Source organism: Corythoichthys intestinalis, chromosome 10 (genome assembly GCF_030265065.1).
Source record: "Corythoichthys intestinalis isolate RoL2023-P3 chromosome 10, ASM3026506v1, whole genome shotgun sequence".
NCBI lineage: Eukaryota > Metazoa > Chordata > Actinopteri > Syngnathiformes > Syngnathidae > Corythoichthys > Corythoichthys intestinalis.
This window is the reverse complement of record NC_080404.1, coordinates 22,927,808-22,954,637: the sequence shown is the minus strand read 5'-3', so window position 1 is coordinate 22,954,637 and position 26,830 is coordinate 22,927,808. Positions and strand designations below refer to the sequence as shown.

Sequence of the window (26,830 nt, the reverse complement as noted above, 5' to 3'; positions counted from 1 at the left end):
GTTATTGCCTAAAAATGCATAACTAATGTTGATTAAGGGACCCTTATTGTAAAGTGTTACCATAACTTTAATCAGATTAATGGCTTTAAAATAGTAATGCGTTGGATGATTCGTTACTGAAAAAAGAGGTTATGCAAGAGTTACGCGTTACGTTTACTCCATTACTTGAATAACTTTTTGTGAGAGTAGTTTAAGAGTAATTTTACTACACTGTACGTTTTACTTTTACTTGAGTAGATTTGTTTCCACAGTGGCTCTACCACTTTCACCAGTGAGACGTCGCAACAATAATCACATGACTCTATTGTAGCAATCAGACGTTACAATACAGTCACACGATCAAAAACAAGCTTGCAGGTGGAAATCATAGATTACGCGTGAAATTTTTAAAGCACCATAAATAAATTTACGGTTTTCCATAGACTGCTAATTTCAGCATTAATCGAAAGCAAGGATTTCAACCTCTCTCCCAGATTTGATCTGCCACAGAAAACCAGAGATATGATTGTTTAGATTTCATGGTAGGAAATATGTTTTCTCAGCCAGAGGGCACTCATGCTCTTTGGATGGGTGATGTTACCTTTCGGTGGATTTTTCTAGTGGGAAAATTCATTTATTTTTGTGGTTTGTTTGGGCCTAATATGGTCATGTGATAGGTTCAGAATAATAACAACAGTTCATTTACGGTATATGATATTGTGCTGAGAAAAACGTATATCATTGTTTTGAAAAATATCAGACATTGTAAGCAGTCATTACCTGCGTATTCTTTTCACCAGATAATTTTTTATTTGTACTTAAGTAAATTCTTTGGATGATTACTTTTACTTTTACTTGAGTAATATTGGTAAACATAGGTCAGACACATGCATTGAGACCAGTTGCAAACCACTTTTACAAAGTCATCTAATAACACCTTGTCCATCGTTCCACAATACACAGACAGTCTTTAAAAAAAAATGTTAACAATTGCTTTGATACTCAGGTTAATAATGAATTGCCAACAAAGCACATTACATTTAAACAACTGTTCACTGTAATTCAGTGCTGCCAGGAAACAAATTGGAACATTTACTAAAAATTGCATATTTGAGTTACATCACTGAGATATTTCACTCTACAATAGCATTGCAAGCACATTGATGCAGCCTTTATTTTGGCTTCTTCTGCAAATTAGCAAGACAAAAAGAAACCAGTCTTTTAATCGAGTTGTCAGCAGCAAAATATTGTAAATATGCAACCTAAATGAACACACACTGCAATTTAGCAAGATTATTAGCTCAGCTATCAAAACTGCTAAGAATTAAAGACATTTTAAAGCTAATTTCAGCTGCAAAAAAACTCGATATGAATACCACCGTTTTTAATCACAGCCACAAAAATGCTTTATGGATTCCTACAATGCTTTAAAAAAAAAAGTAATAATAATAATTTTGGGAGAAAAAAAACAACATCAGAATCCGAGAGCAGAATTCAAGCTCAGCTTCCACCACAGCTGAAAACAAGCTATTTAGAGGGTTCAAGAACAGCTTGCTCTCTTACTGTGGAACATAATCAGAACATTTTTAAACATAAAGAAAGCCTATGAATGTAACCATTCATCTTGAGTTACCATGTTGTCACTCAGAATTCACAGCTCTCCAAGGCCTACGCTCTCTACAGAAATCTACCTTGTATTGGACAACCTAAAAGGGATTTCTAACAAAGTACTAAGTAGCTCCGGGTCCTACTAATGCAACCACAGAGAGCCAACTTACAGTATTCCATTCAAGTTGGCACTAATAAAAGGTTAGACTAGTAGCAAACATTTCGGCTTTCTTGTGATGTGTTAACTGTTTCTATGTTTGTGCGTATATGTGTGTGTCACATCCAGCTTTGTTTTCACACTGGAAATAAACAACAGGTCTGAAAACAAAGACAACCATTCGGCCTATAGAAATAGCTTGTAACTACAGCTTCTCTTATTCAAGGTAGTTGCATATTATTTAGACAGATTTAGTCATACACTCAAAAGTGTACAGTATACTAAGCTTTCATATTTTCAAAAGGTGTTGGTGTTAAAATGATGCTATGTATTCAGTCCATGGGTGTGGTAATAATTTCTCTACTGTACAGCTTACAGTCAGTGTGGAAACATCTTGCTAAATTGATATATTTAAACATCCATTAAAGAATGTGAATTTGGGAGTTTGAGGGTTCTGCGCTGTATCTCCGCTGTTCCTAGGACTGCACTCTTCTGGACTGAGGCTTCACTTGTTTTTCCTAGCATCTGCTGGAGTCATTCTTCCAGCTTGGGGTTTACTGCCCCGAGTGCTCCTACTACCACGGGAATCACGGTAACCTTCCCCTTCCACGTCTTCTCCAACTGTTCTTTCAGCCCTTCTCCACCTTCTTGTGTTCCTTCTTCCTGATGTTGGCTTCAGGTGGTATTGTCACATCTATCACCGTCACTCTCTTTTGCTTTGTCCACCACCAAAATATTCAGTTGGTTAGCTTGGAGCTGTTTGTCAGTCTGAAAGCTTTTAAAGTCCCACAGAACCTTGGCTTTGTTGTTCTGAGCCTACCTCTGTGGCGTGGCCCATTGGGATCTGGGCACTTCCTTTCCATACTGGTTGTAAATGATCCTAGCCACTTGGTTGTGCCTCTCCATGTACGCTGATCGAGGTAGCATCTTACACGCTGCTATGGTGTGCTGGACTGTCTCCGGAGCATTTTTGCACTGCCTGCACCTCAGGTCTGATCTGTACTGGTAGCTCTTGGCCTAGATGGCCCTTGACTTGTACTCAGGGCCTGTCCTTCCAATATTAATGGACTGGACGATTCAGCATGCTGAAATGCCAAATCTGTTCCGCCAGTTTCTACAAAAATATCCAGATGGGTGGTGAATGGTCCACAGAACAAAATAATAAATTTCAATAAAGTTATGATTTAAAATATAATAATATAGTAATTACATAATAATTAATAATATAATATAATAATTTCACACTGCTATGGCATCAGTGGAACTAGCACAGAAAAGCACTAAACAGTAAGCATATACAGTGGTGTCTTGACATACGATCGCTTTGACACGTGATCTTTTCAACATCCGACGTAAAATTTGACTCGCTATTTGTTTATAAATCGGACAACATGCTCGAAATGCGACTATTTATGACAGCGCCGCAGTTTCTTTGTTTTGCAAGACGAACGCACAGCGGATTTTCTCGTGAGAAATCAACATGGTTTTCAAGAATGTTAGTGCAGGTAGTGAAAAAGGAAAAAGGTGAGGCTTACCATCGAAATGAAAATGATAGAAAAATATGAGCTTGGTGCACGCATCCGTGAACTGGCTCAACAATACGACCGTGGAATGTCTACGATCTCGACGGTCCTCCTCCGACCTCCGTTCGCCAGTCTTTATAAGTTAAGGTGACAATTATTTTTGTGGTAACATCGTCAAAAATCGCCAGCTTTGTCAGGTTTTTAATCATTTATTTCAGAACTTGTGCAACACAACATGCCTACTGTCCGCCGCAGCTCAACAAAGTGAAAGTAAAAAGTCCTTCTTTCACTCTGTTAAGTCAGCCATGCGTTGCGTTCAGGTACACCATGCAAAACACATCCGCCACATTAGAACCCGATTCGTTACATTATTACAGGTATTATTATTATTATTATTATTATTACAATTATTATATTATCAATCTGATTTTTATTATTATTGTTTTTTTTTTCTCTGTGTAATTGCTATTTGCAATAGTACCTGCAGCATTTATTATGGATTTAGTGTAGGTTCTTGGGCTGTAGAACGAATTAATGGAATTATAATGTATTCTTATGGGAAAATCCTGCTTGACATACGACCATTTCTATTCACAAAGAAGGTCCTAGAACGAATTAACTTCGTACAGTGGGCACTGTCAACTAAATCCAACAGATGGTGCTGTATTTCTACCTTTCTAATAGTTTTATAGTCAATACAGAGTAATAATTTTCACTGAAGGTTACGTTGCACTAAATTTTATTGTCTATGCAATTTATAATGTAGATGCAAGATGACACAAGTGTTTGGTAACTTTTAAACTAATTAAAGTGCAGCAGACATTACAACATGACTGTCATATGGTTGGTGCCCAACTATTTCTTCATAGTCCATGGGGTAAATCCAATCAAATCACCTCCCTTTTAGTGAGGGAGAGTACTGTCTGCCTCAACTTCCACTAAACTAAAAATGCAACACGAATATGAAGTACTGATACATTTAATTTTAAAGGCTGAAAACATACTGCAGATCTAACGAGACAAAAAAAACTAATTTCCAATTAAAAAGCAACGCAACCAAATTAATAAGGAGATGAAGTGCTGGACATTTCTGGATTAAACAAAGAACATCAACATCACCGACAACTAAAATGTTAAAAATTGTATTTTTTTAATCATGATGGATCGATTTTTATACAATATTTTTGTACCCTGCCTTCTGCCCGTACTTAGCTGGGATAGGGTCCGGCGCCTCCGCGACCCTCGTGAGGAAAAAGCGCATGGAAAATGAATGAATGAATTTTTTATTATGTTTTCATAATGAAGTGAAAGCCTGAAAACTCATACCATATTTTGTGTCTGTTAAAAATTTGTAGTACATGTTACAATTACAATAGAGCTATTCTATTTTGATTTCCATTTGGATTTGTAATGCATTTATCAGAGGTGCTAGCTGTAAGGTATTCTCAATCACATCCAACTTGGTCAGTGGCCATAACCATTATGGCTGTTATAATGAGCTCAGTAGCCTTACTGTAGTGGCAAATACAGTACATCTTGTTGATGGTAGCTTTGCATGTCATGCAAGAGCTACCATCTATAATATTCCTTTTTTTTTCAATGGGGTTTCTTCGGCGCCAAAACCATTTGACCCACCAACACCATTCATGCACCAAAACTAACGGAATTATCACCGGACGCAGGGTCTTTTTTGTTTGACACCCCAAAGGTGACCGTTCGCCCAAGTTTTTATAGAAAATTTATAGAAGATTTTATAGAAAAAAGGTCAAATTTCAAAACACTACTTGTCCTATAGTTTATTGTCCAAATCACATCATACGCACATGAAAAAAATCTGGATATTGAGGCACACCAGGCTATTATTTCTTTTGGGTCAGAAACGTACAGTTCCGCCATAATTTGCCAAAAACATACCTATTCATTTCTATTTGTCAAAACTTCCAATACAGTTTCAATGGCAGAAAAACCTCTCCATTCAATCCCATTGATTTCCAATGCAAAAAAACAGCAAAAATCCCAACAATATATCTCTATTGGTGGTTGTATTTTTTTTACCAAAAACTGCCCATTAAAGACCATTTACTAAACATTCAAATAGCCATGCCATTGACGCCCAGGTATAACCATTCCAATGACGGCCATGTACATCAATTCTATCGACACGAAGTGATCTGTAATCAACAAGAAGTGCCCCAAAATGTCTAAAATTAACAGGAAGTTGATTACCTACCAAAATTATTATTGATAATTAATGATAATCATACCTACCATAACAGCAAAGCTACATCGCAATTTCTCCAGAAATTATATTTTTTAGTTTTGTTATTGTTGTAGGTGAACAACACATGCCTAAAATGAAACATGGTCATAACAATAGCGTGGAACTTGCACATCCACAGGACCAAATGTCTTTGTTAATAAGAGTAAACCTTCTGTGGGCGACACTAGTCATATCTCCTATTTGTTTCTTTGTTTTTCTGTTTGTGAACAAAGGATGTTATTTATAAATTCATTTTTCAATGTTATGACAATGGCATGTGAAGAAGATTGTGATTTTTTTAATGCTCTACATACAGATTGTACCATTTTTGCAACAATTTCAATTCAGTCGCAAAGATGCTCTATCATTTACTATCAGTCACTATTGTATCACACAAAAGTGATACACACATAAACTGCCGGTTATACAGTACCTCTCGTCCAAAAGCCTACTTGCATTGTTACTTTAATTGCTATGAAATTAAATGCCTCGTAGTTGCCTTGAAAACTTGTTTCGCTTGACCACTCAAATTTTCTTTAAGAATGGTAGGCCACACATTTTCCATAACACTGCCCAGAGTATGTAAATTGATGAGCACAATTGTGTATACACACTATTTGCAATGGAATTGGAGAAATATGTCTGCATATCACTGTGAACGCTGGGGGAGGCTTCATAAAACTAAATTAAATACACATAATCAATAATGCACATATATTTAGGTAAGTATGACGATAACGTCGGAGACCTGGCTCATGAGTGAAACACCTGGTGTTTTAAGCATAATCCTCAACAAGCTTGTAGCTGGTTATAAACCTTTGTTTAATTATTTTAACTACATTTTAATGGATGCTGGCCAAGCAATGTTCAAGTGTATATACTTAATGCTTATGCTGTTTTTCAGTGTTTTTAAATTTCCTTATTAATATGGTTACTCAAGGTTTCAATGATTGCAATAGCATCAGGATAGATTCACATTAAATCCTCCCCATAATGTCTGCAGGGCATGTGATGTGTTTCCCCCCCTAACAAAACAGTCGCTGAACACCAGTCTTTGGCCCTACTTGGTCATTGTTTGTCGCTGAGAGGCCAAGATGCTGCATCCTCAATCTATTTCCCAGGCTGAGGCTGCGCTCTGCAGCTTGAGGAGCCTCGTTTCCTTAGTAGCGGCCTTTTTAGCCTCCTTTTTACCTTGTGTTAACAATGGCTCCTGCCCCACTCCAGGCAGAAGCCCCCCCAAAACATCCAGTGAATAAAGTTAGTTCAACATGCAGCCCTTAAAGCCACCCTGAGACTGCTGCCGGGCAGGCACACTCACGGAATTGTCTGTTAATAGTCCAATTAGATAATTGCCATCTTTCACTCCTTTCCCTCTCTGTTTCTCATAAAGAAATGAATGGCACTCGGGGAGGGGGCCAGCTTGAAGGGGGCTTCTGGCCAGCTAAGGTGACAAGAAGGAGCAGAGAATGTTCCTTGCGCTAGGCCACTGGATTGAATTGAATCTTTGTAGCCTAATCAATGGTCTTATTGGATTACTGACCACTGCTGTGTTCAGAGATATTGTTGCACTGACAATTAAAATAGCTAAGAGTTGGCGCTTGGGTGGGTGGTTAGTGGGCTGGAAGGCGAGTAGTGGCGAGGGGAAGGGGCCATTCCGGGGGTATGCATGTGTGAGAGAGTGTAGGCAGCCTAAGCACTAATGACAAGTGTTGTTCCTTTTTTTTCCATCTTGGAAATGTGTAGGTTAAGATCAAGAAAACTGAAGTTATTTTGTGGGGTTCAATCATCAGCTTTCAGGATGCAATTGTCCAACACGGGCAACGTGGGAAATCCCAACTAAAAGCGTTTAAAAGAAATCTCTCATTTGAAGTAACATGGATTAAATCCGAAACCCGTCCTCTTCTCTCTCTCTGCTTTCCCTCTGGACGATACCCTGTGTCTCTTTCTTAAAATAGCGGTAGATCTGAGCATTACAGGACGACGTTGAATGAGAGCACAGGCAAAGAGAAATGGAGTCAAAGTTTGCTGACGTTCGAGAACAAGCAGGTTGCTTGGTGTAAAGGCGAGGAAAAGAAGCCTGCTTGGTTTTGACGGAACTTTTACTCGGTTTGGAGGAGTCACGTCTCTGTGACTGACTATGTGAAGGCTCGGGGAGGCTCGGTTGTGAGGCGAGACCAATCAAAATCTTGATTCCCTGGGCTGACAGCAGGCAAACAGGAGAGGATTCATCAAGATCGGGTCGATTTTCCTAAATAATTCAGCGTATTCACGAGGTTACGCAAATTCGGAGGCAACAAAATTACCGCAATCAGTCGAAACACAGAGGGCTCGTCTATGGCTCTGATTATGAGCAGCTCATCTATCAGCCTGATGTCTTTGTAACAAGGAAAGGGGGGCATTGAATTATCATCGAGTTTCACTGAGACGTCCAAGATCATTGGGCAAGGGAGTTGGTCAGTGATAATTGGGTTTCCTCGGTTGGGCGGTGGAAGTATTCCAACATTAGATAGCTGACGTTACCTTGCTGAAAGGTGCTGTATTGTAACTAAACCCAAACTGGTCAGATGATCTGTTGCGCCGTCTTCTCTTGAAACCTTTTCTTTTTTTTTTCAAACGGGACAAAGGGAGGGAAAAAAAGAGGCGGACAAGCTGCAGGTCCAAGAACTGAGAATGGAGGTCAGGTACAACCAAGACACGGAAGGAATGGTGCTGAAGAATGGACTTAAGGAGGGCAAAGACGGAAAGGAATCACAGGGCAGTTTGTCCAAAAGCTTTCTGAAGGAGCAACAGAGCTCTTTTTCCTCCTCTGGGACCGTGGAAAACTGCGAGAAAAACAGGGGGAGCACCGGAGACCCAGACTACTGTCGGAGGATACTTGTGCGAGGTAAATCTGGCGCGCTTTCGTTAGCGACGATCCAACAAGACTCGGAGACGTAATGTTTTTCAGTGATGTACCTCTTTCTTTTTATTATATTCTTTCATATTTAACTGAAAAATTTCTGTAATTCCAAAGAAGGTAGATATTTTGTTTTGGGAGCAGTTATAACGTTTTCCCGAGTTTGTTTAAACAGTCATAAACACAATTAAAACTTAAAGAAACATTTGCTTTTGTTGTCAGATTAGGTTTTTTTTTTTTTTTTTTGCTGTAAATTAATCTTTTTTTTTTTTTTTTTCAAATGTGGCTAGTTGTCTCTTCAAACTTTATGTGTGTGAATGTGTGTGTGTGCGAAGGGGTGCAATCAATCAAAAATATTCTTCAGGTTTAAAGTACATTTTTAACAAAGTTAAGTTGAATATATGGGGGAAAAAATGTGTTTACAATACAAATTATACTGTTATTAAATCACAATATTTACTATCGGGTATAGATTCTATTAGTATTGATTTGTGTAAATCTTGAATACATATTATAAAATTAAAAAAAAGTCTTTTAAACAATACAAATACAATATGTTTAAATTTTATTATCTATAGAACAAGAATGAACACGTATTGTCTTTCAGCACCTTTTCCGAAATGGCCAGTGAAATAATGAAAACAAAGTATTTGAGACCTATAAGTTTCAATTCTAAAACATTTTAAACGTGTTTTTATAGATTGAGTATTTAACAAACAGCACTCCAAATCTTAAGATTAAGGGTAATTAAATCCATTTGGAAGGATTTTCATGTATTATACGTGAATTATCATTTACTTGTCCAGTGTTTAATGTGTTATATGGACGTTGCCTGTACAAAATATTAGCAATAGCAACCAATAATTTCGGTTGAAAATTATGATTTTATTGCTTTTTGAATTTCCCTTAGTCACATTTTTAATACTTCTAAATTTCCTTGGAAATAAAGTACACGATGTGACTTAAATAAATTTTACTTGAGATGTGGACAAATATTTCAGTACAGTAGAACAATTCTTCGATCACAGTGAGTTCCAACATTATTACTTGAAACTGCGCTTCTCTTTGTGTCACACTGTGTGAGTCAGCTTTGTTATCATTGTTGCAGATGCGAAAGGCTCCATCAGAGAGATTATCCTACCAAAGGGTTTGGATTTGGACCGGCCCAAAAGAACCCGTACCTCTTTCACTGCAGAGCAACTCTACAGGTTGGAGATGGAGTTTCAGAGGTGTCAGTACGTTGTGGGAAGGGAGCGAACTGAACTCGCCCGTCAGCTCAATCTATCTGAAACTCAGGTAGGTGCCTTTCTTCAATTATTGAAAAAAAAAAATCATTTAGGGTTAGTTTTGGGAGTATGAGTTAAGCTAATTATTGTGTGACGTTAAATTAATTCAGTCAAATGATTTTTAAAACGTAAGACACAAATTGTGGTGATATTTCTCAATAGAAATGAATTCTTTTTTTTTAATCTTTCTGTGCAGTTTAGAGATCTGAATATTAGGTGGAATATATTTCATAACATAAATAATAAAGTGTCTTATTACTTCTCTACTGGGCGCTGCATTTATTTGATGTAGTAAGTCTTTATTCATTGATTGCTGAATTGTTTGGAAATTAATAAAATTGGGATTTCAGAAGATTTCGGCCATATTTTTCAAGATTACAAAGCAACAGTTTTTAATCTTAAGTAGTATATTTATAATTGTGTTAGATAGTTAATTTTAATTTCATTTTTAAATATATTGCATCCAGTTATTTTGCAGTTGTTATCAAAAACTATTATAAGTTTACTGCCTTTATTGTGAGGGTGTGGCATTAATATCACTTTAATTTAAACTGCCCAATAAATAACTACACAGCATTATCATATTGATATTTAACTAAATGACTTTTGAATTGTGAAATTTGAAATGTTTTTACTTAAATGTAAGTGACCTTCAGTTCTAAATCAAGGATCGTCACACTGGTAAAACTCTTTTGAAAAGCACACTAAGCAGTTTTTAAGACGGAAGTAATATTCAGCAGAGTATTTTGTCTTATGATCATTCTAAATGGAACGAAAATATTTGTACATTATATTTCTGGGATTTTACAGAAGTGCAGTACTGTACAAAATAGCTTTATAATTTAAGATAAAGAACTTTTTTTTCCAAAATCTGCAAGGATTCTGACATAGAGGTGTTGCTGTGTATCAGGTTTAAAGTGTGACATACCCCTGTTGAGATTACACAGTGCATATAACGTACTTGATTATAACTAGAGGCAGCGGTGATGAAAGTCATTATAGAACACATTGTGGACATCCTCCACTTACATGTGCGAGAGGTCAGCCAGAGTTCACGCACTATGGATGAACTGCTTCGCACTCTTGATTTGACACCATATTTCAAAGCAGTAGCACTGCCAGATTTGGATCGGAAGAAATCACTCCAGTCTATCCTTGGCTTAAGCAAATTTCAAGATCAAGTGTTGTTTGTCCACTTAGTCAGAATTGGGTAACAGTGTTCTTTGTTGCTAATATGCTGAGGCTTTCTGCAAGGCTGTAGAAGACTGGCATTTATTTATTTATTTTTTCAGAAGTCTGCAGGTCAACCTTTTACACACAAAGTCAATCCAAGGTCAAAAACAATAATTCTTTTGGGGATGTACTGTATGTACAACACTTCTAAAACTATCCAATGGCTGTACTATCCGGCTCTTGTGTGTGTTGTTTTAATCTTTTAATTTGGAAAATAAATCCCTTTTTGTCATGATACTCCAATGTCATACTTTAATATTTTCTTTCATATTCACGAGAAGGAAAAACAACAAGAAGTAAGACTTTAACTCTTTTTTTCGTGTTGGCTCTCAGGAATCAAATGGCATGATTAGATTAACATTGGGTTCCATAGTAGTGGCATGCTGCTACATTAATCAATTATTCTTATTCTCATTTTTTATGAGTGACCTACAAACAAGACTAAGAAATACGTTGCTATTTTCTTTGATTATGTTATTTTATGAGCATATGGTCCAATTTAATTTTCCATTGTGTTGGGATGGTGATATGGGTTTGGTTTAAAGTAAACATTATTTTTGTCAGGATGGAAATGAACTAAATGATCTTCCAAGACTTTAGAATTACCGGTATTCACATTTTTATCACCTACTAACTTCTTGCATTGATTTGCACTGGATTTGCATGTCAGCAGAAACAACAACTATAAGTATCCCCCACCCCCCGCCCCCCCCGGTGGTACTTTTGTTTTTGATTTTTAATCATTAGGGTTTCACCAAATATAATTAACTCATTTAGCACTATGTATTTCCCATCCATTTAAGCATCCAAACCAGGTGTCATTTGTAGCCCCTTCAAGTAATCAACAATAAAAAATTGTCAAAAAAATAACCACATATATTAACGTATTTTTCAGGTGCATCACCAACGAATGAGTATATTTCATACATGCATTAGTGCATCAATGTACTGCAGTTGTCATTTGCTCTATCTTTCAACGTTGTCATTATTTTCATTCATAAATGTATATATCATTTGTTTTGATGTTTTATTTATAGGTTTAATGAAATGTGAATGCGTGTCTTGAGCTCTTAATAATACAGTTATGCTCCAACAAACCCAGTTGGAGGTCATTCAGCACAAATGGAATTCATACATAAGACACAATCTCAATTTGGGGGAAAAATAAATTCATATCATGGCGCCTTATAGTCCAAGAAATACATGTGTTTTTTGGTCACTATTGTGATCGGTGGGTTTAAATGATACTCAACAGAGAATTGGATTCGAGGCATGAAAAATGGTGTGAAGAAGTATTTTTCCCCTTCCTGATTTTAGTATTTTTAGCATCACACGCAAAGGTTTCATTCCATCAAACCAATTTTAATATCGCACTGGTTCTACCCAGAGATATATAAGTTGCAGTTTCTGATTTCATTTGTAAAGCAGGTGAGAAAAATACACACCTATCTAACAGTATGTGAAAAAGTAACTGTTAAATCACAAAGCAACTGTGACAAACCATAGTTTTAAACCATAGTTTTAGGAAAGCTGAGCTCAATTTCACAGGCCGTACCCAAACCTGGTTGCCACTGCCTTTTTATGAATCAAGAAATACGGTAAACAAATAGAATCTGTACGACAAAGTTACAAGCTACAAGCTACAAAACCCCAAGAACAAGCATATCAAAAAAGTGATTTAAATCTATCAGTCTAGAAAAGGTTGCAAAGCCATTTCCAAGGCTTTGAGTCTACCTCAGAATGGCTCAAAAAGGACAAATTTAAGGTTTTAAAGTGGCCTGTAGTCAAAGTCAGGATTTAAATCCAATTGAGATGCTGTGGCGTGACCTTAAAAGGGCAGTTCATGCTGGAAGAACCGCACTATGGGAGGGTTAAAACAATATTGCAAAGAGAGTGCTTCAAAATTCCTCCACATTACTTAAATACAGAATTTTACAAATCCTTGGGTTTTCTCAGTGTGATATTAATGTCGGTTTGATGAAATGAAGCCTTTGTGAGTGATAATTACGCATAAAACATAGAAATTAGGAAGAGAGAAAATACTTTTTCACGGCACTGTAATCTTAATAGTAATTTGCAATTATGCGGTGCGATGGTTTTAGGGATCATCACTACATTTATTATTAGTGCATTGTAACAAATATACTGTACATTACATTAATACTACTTTGGCATAAGTGTTCTATATAAAAGGTTCTTTTTATTCAATTTAGTAACTGTTTATGATGTGACTTCTGATTGCATTGCAGTCAAAACAAGTGGCAAAAAGGCTAAATGATTTTAAACAGTTCATCAACAAATTATACTAAATGTCCTGTCTCTTCAGCCTACTTTTAATTGAAATTATTATTATTATTTTTTAAAGTAACTCTGGTTTACAATAACATGCAGCACTTCAATATCCAAGATAAATTGGACAGAAGTGTTTATATTGCTTATTAGTAATAGTCCAGCAATGCACAAACCAGTTCGAAGGTGACTTCTTGTGTGCATACTCCTAGGCACTTACAGTCAGGAAAATACGAAATTCAACCAGCTGGACCAGAGTTAAAATACTCTAACTACAGTAATCTAAAGCCTGATAAATTTTGTTTTATCTCCTAAAGAGTCATATTAATGTCCGCTTGTTTTATATTTCATCATTGTTGTATGAAATGAATCTACTCAAATGTTGGATAAAGCAAATATGGCCACTAGCAATGCTCGGGCATTTAGGAAATAACAATAGCATATTAAAAAGTATTTGTAGAGTCCTATTAAAAAAGACACATGACAATTTTAATGATATCACTGTATTTTTCTTAAATGTTTGCTGTGTTGTTATGTTGAATCTGAATAATCTGATCTTAAAATAGAATTTGGAGTAGAACCCAGAATTCAGCTGATGAGAGGCAAAAATGCTTCATGTCGCAATGCGAAAGGAACTAAATAGCCAGTTTCTAGAAAACACCTTTCGCGCTCAACACAGCACACAAGCTAATTTATTTTTTAATCTGCATCCCTGACAAACAACGGCAGTGTTGAGAAAGCAATGATTTGTGCATAGCACTGCTGTTTAAAGGTTTAAAGGACAGAATGGCCCTAAGGAGTTAAGTAAATTGTCTTTGAGTGCAGTGGTGAATTTAAATTTTTTTTATTATTATCATTATTTCATTTTGTTATTGATTAGCTGTTGTTATTGAATACTGACATAGAGTCCAAGTAAACTGCGTTCCGCACCTCCATTGCCAAGGTGGTCGACAGGAGTTGCGGCCGTAGGGTGGTCGGCTTTTGTCTGGGTGCCAATACCCAAACCCGCTGGTGGACGGTAAGGGATTCCCTCATACTGAATGAGTCATATCTGGCCCTTTTGGCCTGTGGGACTGTGGGCATCTGATGGGTATTGGCTGGACAAGCGAAACACAGCTTTGGTGGTCGCTGAGGCAAAAACGTGAGCATAAGACAAGTTCGACGAGGCAATAGAGAACGACTACCGAACAGCTTCAAAGAAATTCTGGTCCAAAATTTTGCATCTCGGGAGGGGAGAGCAGTGCACCATCTACACTTTGTATAGTGGAAATTGGCATTGCTGACCTCGACTCCTGAAGTTATGAGTCTGTGGGAAGAGTACTTCGAAGACCTCCTCAATACTACCAACATGAGGAAGCAGACCTAGAGCAATGGTCTCCAACCCGGTCCTCAAATGCCCGCTGTGGGTCGTGAGTTTTTGTTCCTGCCGATCCAGCACTGATAGTTAAACCAATAAGGTTTCTGCCAAAACAAGCAGCACCTGACTGCAGTCAACTGATTGCATTTGTAAAACACCAGATTTGTGAAAAAGTGTAGTCATCTTGTTTGGTTGGGATGAAACCCTGCACCCACAGCAGGTGTTTCAGGACAGGGTTGGAGACCACTGACCTAGAGGGCTCCCATTCTCTGGGGTTGAAGTCACCGAGGTGGTTACAAAGCTTCTCTGTGTTTAGCCTCCAGGGGTGGGTGACATCTGCCCAGAGTTTCTAAAAGCTCTGGATGTTGTGGATTTGATTTGGTTGACATGCCTCTGCAACATCGTGTAGACATCCAGGACAGTGCCTCTGGATTGGCAGACCAGTGTGGTGGTCCGCTTTTTAAGGAGGGGGACCAGATGATGTGTTCCAACTGTCGAGAGAACCGCACTCGTTTGAATCCCTGGTAAGTTCTATTCAGGGGTAATGGAGAAGAGGGTCCGTCGGGGTGTTGCCTCTCTGATTCAGGAGGAGCAGTGTGGTTTTCATCCTGGCTGTGCACAATAGACTAGCTCTCTACCCTCAGCAGGGTTGTCCAGTGGGCATGGGAGTTTACCCAACCAGTCTGTGTGTGTTTTGTAGAGCTGGAATAGACGTTCAACTGTGGAATATGGGTTACCAGAAAACCTGATAGAAGCGATTCGGTCCCTGTACCGACCGACGTCAGAGTTAGGTCCGCATCATAAGTCGGATTTGTTTCCAATGAGGATTGGACTCCACAAAGGCTGCTCTTTGTCACCAATTCTGTCCATCACTTTTATGGAGAGCGTATCTAGATGCAGCCAAGGCATTGAGGGGTCCTGTTTGGTGGACTCAGTATTGCATCCCTGCTTTTTTCAGGTGATGTGGTTCTGTTGATTTCATCAAGCTAAAATATTCAATTGTCACTGGAGCGTTACTTAACCGAGTGTGAAGTGGTTGGAATGAGATTCAGCATCTCCAAATCAGAGACCATGGGCCTCAACAGGAAAAAGGTAGAATGCAGGGTCAGGGTTGAGGTCATTTCCCAGGTGGAGGTGTTTAAATTGTATCTTTAGGTCTTGTTCACAAGTGGGGCAAGAATGGATCGAGAGGTCGACAGGCGGATCGGTGCGACAATCAGCAGTGATATGGATACAAGCAGGTGAAATGAGTGTCCGCCACAGATAGGGTGAGAAGCCCGGTCATCTAGGAGCGGCTCAAATTAGAGCCGCTGCTCCTCTGCATTGAGAGGAGCCAGATGAGGTGGCTCCGGCATCTAATTAGAATGCCCCCTATATGCCTTCTTGAGGAGGTGTTCTGGGTACAGCCCACTAAGAGGAAGCCACAGGTTCTCCCAAGGACACGATGGAGAGACTAAGGCTAGGTTCATACTAGGCAAGGCAAGGCAAATTTATTTATATAGCACAATTCAACACAAGGCAATTCAAAGTGCTTTACATCACATGAAGATAATAAAAATCACATTTAAATCAACACAACGTAAAAACCAAGTCAATCAAAATAGGAAATAAAATACTACAGGTCTTAATGCACAAATCCGATTTTTTTTGTCACATCTGTTTTTTGGTGTTAGGGCCTCAGCCCCTCCCTCCTGAACCCTGGCCCACCTTGGGCAGGTGTGAGTGTTTTTGATTTGCAGGTTGGACGCCAGACGGGTGGAGCGGCCACAGCTGCTGGCAATGACAATCAGCCATCTTCATAAGCCAGTGGACGCCACCACCTCGTCGCCCGATCAACTAGTCTGTTTTACCACGTCAGTTGTGTCTCGCGTACTTAATTATTTATCTGATCCCCGGCTCACGACTTTTCTCTTCTCGCCCCAGGTCCTGACTTTGCGCGCCCCTATCGGATCCCACGCCTGCCTTCCTTCCGAGCTTCCACACCCCGCGTCGGCTCAGCTACACCGAGCAGAACAATTTACGCCCGCCACGTTATTGTTTGTGCTCGCCAATAAAATATTATTCGCCACAACCCCTGCTTGTCTGCATTTGGATCCCCTCTCGTCGCACACCTTAACAGATTGATCGGGCCTCGATGGATCCCGCAGACAACCCCACTGGCTCGCCCACGTCACTCCGAGACCACCACCAAGCCATAGAATTACTCTTCAATAAGGTAACAGACATTTCCCAATCACTCCAGGCCATACAAGCAGAACTCACACCCATTCTTCAGGCACGATTAGCCCCACGTCACACCGCCGCACCTCCGAGCCACATGCCCGCATCTAACGCGGCGTCACCTTCTACGAGCCGTGAACCTCACGTCCCCGCACCCGCTCCTTACGACGGAAACCTTGGTGCATGTCGGGCCTTTTTGGTCCAATGCAGCCTGGTTTTTGAACAGCAGCCGTCCATGTATCAGGGGGAAAAAGCAAAAATCGCCTACCTCATCGGCTCCCTTCGGGGTGTGGCGCTGAATTGGGCATCCTCAGTATGGGAGCAGGGTTCCGCGGTGTGTGCCTCGTACTTCCGCTTTACCGAAGAGATGCGCAAGATTTTCGACCACCCCGTCCGCGGCAGGGAGGCTGCCAGTCGTCTCATGTCCATTCGACAGGGAAGACGCAGCGTCGCCGAGTTCTCAGTTGAGTTCCGGACGTTAGCCACAGAGAGCCGCTTCAACGACGAAGCACTACAGGCCGTGTTTGCCAGTGCCTTGAACGAGTCCCTCAAGGACCTAATGGCCACCCAAGAGCCGCCAAATTCGCTGGATGACCTCATACACGGGGCGATTTGTCTGGACAATCGACTTCGTGAACGCCAACGACAGCGTCGCAAACAGCCTGCCGCACCACTTCCTCTTTCCCCGGTCTTTCGGCCGGCCCCGCCTCCAGCCCATGCCGCGACATCGCCACCTGCTGCTCGTGCCGAGTCGGTGCAGTTTAGGCGCACCAGGCTGACTCAGGAGGAGCGCTCACGTCGGTATGCAGAACGCCTATGTATATATTGTGCGAAAAGTGGGCATTTTCGACACAACTGTCCTGTGCGTCCTAACTCGCCAATAGAAGGGGGAATAATGGTGAGTCACATGTCACACAGTTCTTCACGCCGGCTGCAGCTCACTGCGACGCTCTCCTGGAAGGGCCAGTCGCGCACAGTCACTGCCCTTGTGGATTGTGGGTCCGACGAGAATTTTATTGACCATGAACTGGTAACTCAACTCGGCCTGGTGACACGCCCACTCCCAGTGCCTTTAAAAACTACTGCACTGGATGGCAAACTTCTTTTTCATGTCAACCAACAAACAGAACCCATCAACCTCCTCCTATCTGGCAACCACCAAGAGGTCACCTCCTTCCTTGTCTTTGTATGTCCTCGCACACCCTTGGTCCTTGGGTTGCCATGGCTCAGAACACACAATCCCTCCATTGATTGGACCCACCCCAAGTTGACTACCTGGAGCCAATTCTGCCACACCAGTTGCCTGAAATCTGCTTTGGTGCCTGCAAGTCCGGTCCAGGACCTGGTGCAGCCAGACCTGTCCAAAGTCCCCGAGTGCTATCATGACCTCGGACAAGTCTTTAGCAAGGACCACGCCATGTCGCTTCCTCCACACCGCCCTTACGACTGTGCCATAGACCTCCTTCCTGGTGCTGCGCTTCCCAAGGGGCGGTTGTTCCACATCTCGCCACCAGAGAGGGAGGCCATGGAGAAATACATCACGGAGTCCCTAGCCAACGGCACAATCCGTCCATCCTCTTCCCCAGTCGGCGCAGGGTTCTTCTTTGTGGGCAAAAAGGACGGTGGCCTGAGACCCTGTATTGACTATAGAGCACTTAACGCTATCACCATCAAGAATAAATATCCTCTTCCGCTCATTGACTCCGCGTTCACCCCCCTCCATAGTGCCACCATTTTCACTAAGCTAGACCTGCGTAGTGCTTATCACCTGGTCCGTGTCCGAGAGGGAGACGAATGGAAGACCGCCTTCAATACAGCACTGGGACATTACGAATACTTGGTCATGCCGTTTGGGCTCACAAACGCCCCAGCGGTATTTCAGAACCTGGTCAACGATGTCCTTGGGGACATGATTAATCGGTTTGTGGTCGTGTACCTGGACGACATACTGGTGTTCTCAAGTACCCCCACAGAGCATGAAAACCACGTCCGTCAGGTCCTACAACGATTACTCGAGAACAGGCTGTTTGTGAAGGCTGAAAAATGTCAGTTCCATGTCCCAGAAACGGCATTTCTGGGCTACATTGTGGGCAAAGGGAACCTGCGGATGGACCCAGCCAAGTTAACAGCAGTACTGGAGTGGCCTCGCCCCACCGATAGAAAACAGCTCCAGCGTTTTCTTGGTTTTGCAAACTTCTACCGGAGGTTTATCCGAAACTACAGCCGGATCGTAGCCCCCCTTACTGCCCTCACCTCCACTGCCATACCATTTCGCTGGTCGGACTCCGCCGACTCCGCCTTCAACGACCTCAAGAGGCGTTTTACCACTGCTCCAGTGCTCGTCCATCCCGACCCGTCTCTTCAGTTCATCGTGGAGGTCGATGCATCTGAGATAGGAGTGGGTGCAGTGCTATCCCAGCGTCAGCCAGCTGATGGCAAGGTACACCCATGTGCCTTTTTCTCCCGCAGATTGTCCCCCTCTGAACGCAATTACAGCATAGGGGATCGGGAACTCCTGGCAGTTAAGCTGGCCTTGGAGGAATGGCGCCACCACCTCGAGGGAGCACTACAGCCCGTCACTGTGCTAACGGACCACAAGAACTTGGAATACCTCAAGTCTGCCCGAAGACTGAACCCCCGACAAGCCAGGTGGGCCATGTTTTTCTGCCGATTTAATTTCACCATGTCTTACATCCCAGGTTCAAAGAACATCAAGCCCGACGCGCTGTCACGCCAGTTTCAACTCACCGAACCCCTGGGGGAACCTACGCCGATCCTTCCGCCGACCTGCTTCCTTGCCTCCATTGAATGGGAAATAGAAAGCAAAGTGAAGGAAGCCCACCGTGAGTATCCAGACCCACGAGAGGGTCCTCAAACTGACCTTTTTGTCCCGGAGTCACTCCGTTCCCAGGTGCTGGAGTGGGCTCACTCTTCCCGCTTGTTCTGCCACCCTGGCATACGGAGGACGCTGGCTGTGCTACGCCAGCGGTTCTGGTGGCCGACAATGCCAGAGGACACCAGATCCTACGTCCTGGCATGTACGATATGTGCTCGCAGCAAAACCACCACCAAGCCCAGCTCTGGACTCCTCCGCCCGTTACCCGTCCCAAGCCGTCCTTGGTCCCACATAGCCCTGGACTTCGTCACCGGTCTGCCTCCTTCCAAGGGAAACACTGTTATACTCACAATTGTGGATAGGTTCTCCAAAGCCGCCCATTTCATTCCTCTACGCAAGCTACCAACAGCCACAGAGACCACAACCCTGCTCACCACACATGTATTCCGTTTACATGGCATCCCGGTAGATATTGTCTCTGACAGGGGACCCCAGTTCACCTCACAGGTCTGGAAGGCCTTCTGTGCTGCCCTGGGCGTTGGCGTAAGCCTCTCCTCCGGTTACCACCCGCAGACCAATGGCCAGTGCGAGCGAACAAACCAACAGCTCGAAGCAGCCCTCCGTTGTGCCACCCAAGCTCACCCAAACACCTGGAGCGATCACCTGCCTTGGATCGAATATGCGCACAACTCCCTGCCAAATGCCTCATCAGGTATGTCTCCCTACCTGTGCTCCCTGGGTTACCAGCCCCCGTTGTTCCCTTCACAGGAACGTGACATTGCCGTCCCGTCGGTCCAAGCCCACATCAGTCGTTGCTCCAGGGTCTGGGAGAAGGCGCGCTCCGCACTCCTCCGCGCGTCCGAGAAATCCCGTACTCAGGCTGACCGCCGCCGTAGGCCTGCGCCCGTCTACACTGTTGGCCAAAAGGTGTGGCTCTCCTCAAAGACCCTACCGCTCAAGACTGAGTCAGTTAAGCTCTCCCCCCGGTTTGTTGGTCCCTTTGAAATCACCAAGGTGGTGAATCCTACCGCCGTGCGCCTCAAGCTCCCAGCCCATTTCAGAGTCCACCCTACCTTCCACGTCTCCCAAGTCAAGCCTGTTTCCACGAGTCCTTTGGCACCCCCTGTTCCGCCGCCTCCGCCGCCGCTATCTGTCGATGGGGGTCCTGCCTACAGGGTAGAGCGGCTTCTCGATGTCCGCCGCCGAGGCCGTGGGCTTCAGTACCTCGTCGACTGGGAGGGCTATGGCCCTGAAGAGCGGTCATGGATCCCGGCTCGGTGGGTGTTGTCCCGCGAGCTCATCCGAGATTTCCACCGTGCCCATCCCGGTCGTCTTCGTCGGGCGCCAAGTGGCGCCCGTAGGCGGGGGGGTCCTGTTAGGGCCTCAGCCCCTCCCTCCTGAACCCTGGCCCACCTTGGGCAGGTGTGAGTGTTTTTGATTTGCAGGTTGGACGCCAGACGGGTGGAGCGGCCACAGCTGCTGGCAATGACAATCAGCCATCTTCATAAGCCAGTGGACGCCACCACCTCGTCGCCCGATCAACTAGTCTGTTTTACCACGTCAGTTGTGTCTCGCGTACTTAATTATTTATCTGATCCCCGGCTCACGACTTTTCTCTTCTCGCCCCAGGTCCTGACTTTGCGCGCCCCTATCGGATCCCACGCCTGCCTTCCTTCCGAGCTTCCACACCCCGCGTCGGCTCAGCTACACCGAGCAGAACAATTTACGCCCGCCACGTTATTGTTTGTGCTCGCCAATAAAATATTATTCGCCACAACCCCTGCTTGTCTGCATTTGGATCCCCTCTCGTCGCACACCTTAACATTTGGCTTGCCCGTTCAGACTGCCTATGTCTATTGAGACCATTCAAGTATTACGCATGCGCACTCATTCGCAGTCCGACATGCGCTGATCATCAAAACAAATGACCACACATGCTGGCTGTCATCCGTCATTCCAGGGATATCACAATTTGCTTTTTAAAAAGAGGACACAAATAACAGACATAAATAATCCCAGTTTAGGTTTATATTCAAAGTATATGGATCGGTAGCATGCACGAACTCGCCGTGCATGTCACACGCACATACGGGCAGTTTGCCCCGACTCTCGGCCGTGTAAGCAATGTTGAAATATTGCATATATGGAGCAGACAGAAAACCGGTCGTTCTCAGGCTTATCCTCAACCTATTTTTATTTTTTTTATGACTGTTGTGAAGTCCGACACTTCCTAAAAAGCCGTGTTCAAGGCAAGCTAGGCGCTAATAACGCACAGCTGCACCGCTACCGTGGCGTCTCTCTCGCTTTTTGATGACGTAATTGCTGCATGAATTCCGATTTGAGAGACTGGACAGTACAGACCGCCGCGACAGTCTGGATAAATGTGGCCCAGATCGGATTTGAACCACATACGAAAGTGACCCAGATCGTATTTGAAATGGTCCAGTTCTATGGGACTTGTCACGTTCAGACCGTCAAGTTAATGCCTCACTGGAGTCGGAAAAACACGACAAAATCGGATTCGTGCATTAAGACCTGTAGTATGAACGTAGCCTTAGTCTCTCAGCTGGCCTTGGAATGTCTGGGGAACTCCTTGGAAGAACTGGACAAAGTGGCGAGTGAGAGGGAAGTCTAGGCTTCCGTGCTGAAGCTGCTGCCCCGCGACCTGACCTCAGATAAAGCGGAGGATGGATGGACGGGTGGATGGATGGAAGGACGGATGGATGAGAGACATCCATATGTAATGTAATCTAATGAGGGTGATTCCCCAAGCGTGGTACAAGAAGGACGAGCTGTATATGAATTCATCACTTGCTAAATACCATTCAACTATATACTTTTAAGTTCAGTACATTGGCATTTAATCTTTAAGAATTTTTATCCACCATTATTGTCTTATTTCATTTCATTTATGTTTGTTTAATTGTTGTTGCTGTTGTTGTTGTTGTTTTTAATTAACTTGATCTGCAAAATTGCTCGCTGAAATAGTTTTCCTATGTCACAATTTTTTCGAATAATTAATTTCTTATTTTCTAATATTATAATTTTATTGATGTGGAGTTTGAAGTTTTTCACATACAATTTCCTGTATTTGTTGTTCCAACGTCACAACTCTTGGAGAAAAAAAAACCTCTGACCAGAGGCGGGGCTAGCGGACAGGCAAGCTTGGGGCCCAGGCCAATAAAGGAGTCAATATATACTCCACAGAAACGACAAAAATTGGCCATTTTAAACGACACTGCAGTACCAAACAACCCTAGTGGAACTTCACCTCATCTACTGTAGCAACCTGCAGTTGACATCTTTGGACCCCAGGTATTTTGTGAAAAGTGAAACTTAAACTTCCACACTTAAAACTACACACTCATTTTCTTTGACGTTATTTATTAATACTATTAAATGTTTTTCTATTAAAATGTGTCTGACAATTTAATTTTCTTTTGATGTGGCCTTATAGATTGTTAACTTATTTATGGTGCAATTACATGTTCACAAAACAATTTTTTGCAATGTGCACAAGTGGGATGGGGCAAGAGCGTAAGTTTGCATAGGGACAGTAGGGCCATAACACGACCAACTTTTCAGGATGCTCGAATTGTCTCGGCCCACTTTTAGGCAACCATATTTCCGTTAAGTTCAGTAATACAGGTAATTTTAATTGTATTCCCATATGTTGTAAGGATAGAATAGACCCTACCATTATCAAGTGAATTACCATATTGGCCCGAATATAAGACGGCCCTGATTATAAGACGACCCCCTCTTTTTCAAGACTCAAGATTGAAAAAAGACTTTTTGAACACCAAATTATGTTTTATACTGAAAATAATTACAGTACATCCGAAACAAATGATTATACCAATATATTTGAGAGAAAAAGCATGTTATTTTGCCTCATTCAAATCTTAATATCTGAACATTTTAATATGTAAACTAAAGTGCAATCACATTCGTAAATGAATGGCTTCTGGTTTTTGAAATGTAAATAAACCAATCTATTGTGATGAAACAACAAAATTGTAATAACTGCATTAACCATAAAAGTGAGGTCTAACTGTAACTGTAGTCTTGAAACAAATCTGAATAAGGAAAACATGGCAATAAAATAATGCAAACTGGTTAAACTTGAGAGTAGCGGAGATCTATCATGACAGAACATTACTCTTCAAGTTCAGCATTCGCTTAATTGATATCTGGCGCCATCTAGCGTCGTGAATGGGTATAATGTCTAGACCCCGAATATAAGACGACTCCCACTTTTTCAGTCTTATTTCAATGCAAAAAACACCGTCTTATATTCGGGCCAATACGGTATTTTCATTATCTTCAGACTTACATTTATTCCTTTTCATTTGCTAAATGTGCCGGTCCATTTTTCCCCCTCAAACGCACTTTTGATTGGCTGATGACTTGACCTCACCCCCCACACACACATGCACACTCATCACACAGCCCCGATAAATTCATGTCGACAACATGCCACCTCCTCCTCCCAATTCGAAGAGGAGGGATATTAGAAGTTATTTTCGGCCAACAGAAGCCACTGTAAGTAACCTAAAAAGACGTCAATGTTGTGGAGGTGGGGAAAACACCACTAATTTTGCTACTGAAAGACCAACCTGCATCAGAATTAGCATAACATTAAATTGTTTGAGCTTGGTAACCTGCAAAACTACTGTGGTCAGGCCAGCCTCCACAAGGACCAACGAAGACAAGCTAGCCGTCCCTCATTTGGATCATTTTTTGTGTATTATGTGCATTACGGTAATGCAAAGCGGCGGTTTCAGAGTGGAAGTCCCTTTATTTAAAAAACGGGGGGTTATTCAAGAATGAGTCCACTTTAGGGGGACACTGACATGAACATGAATGACATGAAAAAAAAAATCTGTGAAATGAAATCACACATCAGGATATCATAAGAGTGCTTTGGTTCACGTCTTGGGGTAGTCTAGTATGCCTCAGATGTACTGTAGTTCGGTCCTTGGATATCTCAGATTGTTTTTTTCATCATCATTATTATTTTTTTTAAAAATCCCAAATCACTTTAGTCTGAGTCTAGAGTTGCTCCAGTGTCCTCCAGAATTGGACACATTCTTGGATAGCTCCCAGTTTTTCTATAAAGGGACTTGCACTTTAAAATGTTTCTTTAGTAACTTTTGAAAACAAAGGTTTGAATCAAACATTGTATCACCTGAAACAATACAAATGAAAGTTTGTATAAGTCAATACAAATTTATTTTGCATTGATCATTTATCCTATCAAATAATTATGCTGTTATATCGTCCCTACCAATGTTGAGACCAAACCTACGCCCTTAGGCAAGAGACCCCTGCTGCAACGCTTCTGCTCAGTTTTGATAAATACTTAGGTCCACTATGTGTTTGTATTTTAATGATAGTCAGTTTTGGGAATGTTGTTGATAACAATTGGTCCGTAATGTTGAATTGTTGTTAATTTGAAAATATAAATGAATATCAAATATTGTTTCTTTCTTTGTTTTTGTATCACAGGTCAAGGTTTGGTTCCAGAACCGGCGCACGAAACAAAAAAAAGATCAGGGGAAAGACTCAGAGCTCCGCTCAGTGGTTTCAGAGACTGCGGCAACCTGCAGTGTCCTCAGACTGCTAGAGCAGGGTCGGCTGCTCACACCCTCAGGCCTGCCAGGCATTTTGCCACACTGCGGTAGTAGCACTTTGGGTTCAGCCCTTCGCCCCCCCTCCATCGGCATGGGCAACAATAGTGGCAGCGTCGGAGGTAGCAGCGGAGCCGCTGGCGGCAGCCCGACTCTACCCGCCGTCACCAGCTCTGGGACGGTGCCAGGCCTGCAGAGCTCGGCGGCAGCTCACAGCTTATTTAGCTTCCCAATGCCATCCTTACTTAGTGGCGTCGCCAGCCGCATGTCATCGAACCCGCTGACCGTGGCCAGTTCGTTAGCAGGCAATTTGCAAGAACTCTCTGCCCGCTATCTGAGCTCTTCTGCTTTTGAGCCATACTCGCGGACCAATGGCAAAGAATCCATGGACAAGAAGATTTTGGAATGATACTATGTTTTCATGTGGAAGTCCACTTGTTCCTCTGGAAATATTTGGTCGCGTTTCGGCTTAACCTGTCTTTGTTTTAGTCAGTGTCTCATCTGTCTGTGTCATCATGTTCTGTGGTATTTTAGATGCAAAGTACATACACACATATCATGTAGACATTCTTTTGTGTGGAATGGTAAGGATGATGTGATTTCGAGAGACAATTCATAAAGGGAGTATATTTTAGAGCTTTCATTAAAAAAATAGAAGGAACATGCATAAGGTTTAAACTGCCCATAAAAGACATTCATTGCAGTGTAATATGATTGAATTGTATTGGGTCAGTCAAACAAGACACTACACATGAGTAGTTGTAGAGAAAGAAGCCGTTTTGTGTAGCAATATGTGAAGTGAAGCAAATCACAGTCACCAGGTCTCCAAGCTGTCTTGTATATTCATTTGTAAGAAAATTGTCTTCAACAAAAACATTCAAGAGATGTAGTTGCCATTCAGCAAAATCACTTATTGTCCCTTCAACGGTTTATTGAAGACTGGAATATTTTTTTCCCCACCGCGTCTTTGCCGTTTTTGTCCTCAAGTTGCAGTACCTAACCTTTACTTTTGATCATTTTTTTCTTGCCTGTGATTTCAGTACCATTGTGACTTTTGTTGTATAGTCCTTAAGAAAAGCTTTGCTTTTCACCATCGGTGTGCTGCTCGCTGTGATGATCACCAAAATGGGGAATGGTTTATTAGCCTTGAAGATGTCCCTTTAGCTCCTTTGTGGAATCAGTAGCCATTAAGGCAGCCACACTTGGAGAAAGGGTGAAATGATTGTACTAAAAAGTACTGCAAAAGAGAGATGTACTTTTAAAATTGTTATTTTATTGTAAATTATTCAATTTTCTAATTGTTACATTATTAGTATATCAAGTCAATCAAGATCGAATGAATGTACTGAATGGATTGAGTAATCAGTTAAAAGCTATTTGGTGCTGTACTGTGAGATTTGTAAAATGTGTGTTTCAAATGTCGATATATATATACATATATATACTGTATATCATGTATACTGTATGGCTACATGCTTTGCCATTTTTCTTTAACTCATCTTCCTATGAATCAAGTTAAATGATAAATTCCATGACTGTTACACAATACAATG

At 41.9% G+C, this 26,830-nt stretch overlaps 1 protein-coding gene across 1 annotated transcript; it reads left to right on the top strand.

The window, feature by feature from the left end:
* Positions 1–7,297: 7,297 nt before the first annotated feature.
* Positions 7,298–26,673, top strand: vax1 (ventral anterior homeobox 1). The gene is made up of 3 exons (XM_057849249.1): positions 7,298–8,411; positions 9,532–9,719; positions 25,156–26,673. The coding sequence occupies exons 1-3, from the start codon at positions 8,198–8,200 to the stop codon at positions 25,684–25,686; spliced, it is 933 nt and encodes a 310-aa protein (XP_057705232.1). The 5' UTR covers positions 7,298–8,197; the 3' UTR covers positions 25,687–26,673.
* The last annotated feature ends 157 nt before the right edge of the window (positions 26,674–26,830 follow it).

Bases quoted from the DNA above. Each gene is read 5' to 3' on its own strand.
- vax1 (XM_057849249.1), top strand. From the start codon at position 8,198: ATGGAGGTCAGGTACAACCAAGACACGGAAGGAATGGTGCTGAAGAAT. The intron at 8,412-9,531 runs GTAAATCTGGCG...TCATTGTTGCAG, and splicing joins TCGGAGGATACTTGTGCGAG to ATGCGAAAGGCTCCATCAGA. The intron at 9,720-25,155 runs GTAGGTGCCTTT...TTTGTATCACAG, and splicing joins TCAATCTATCTGAAACTCAG to GTCAAGGTTTGGTTCCAGAA.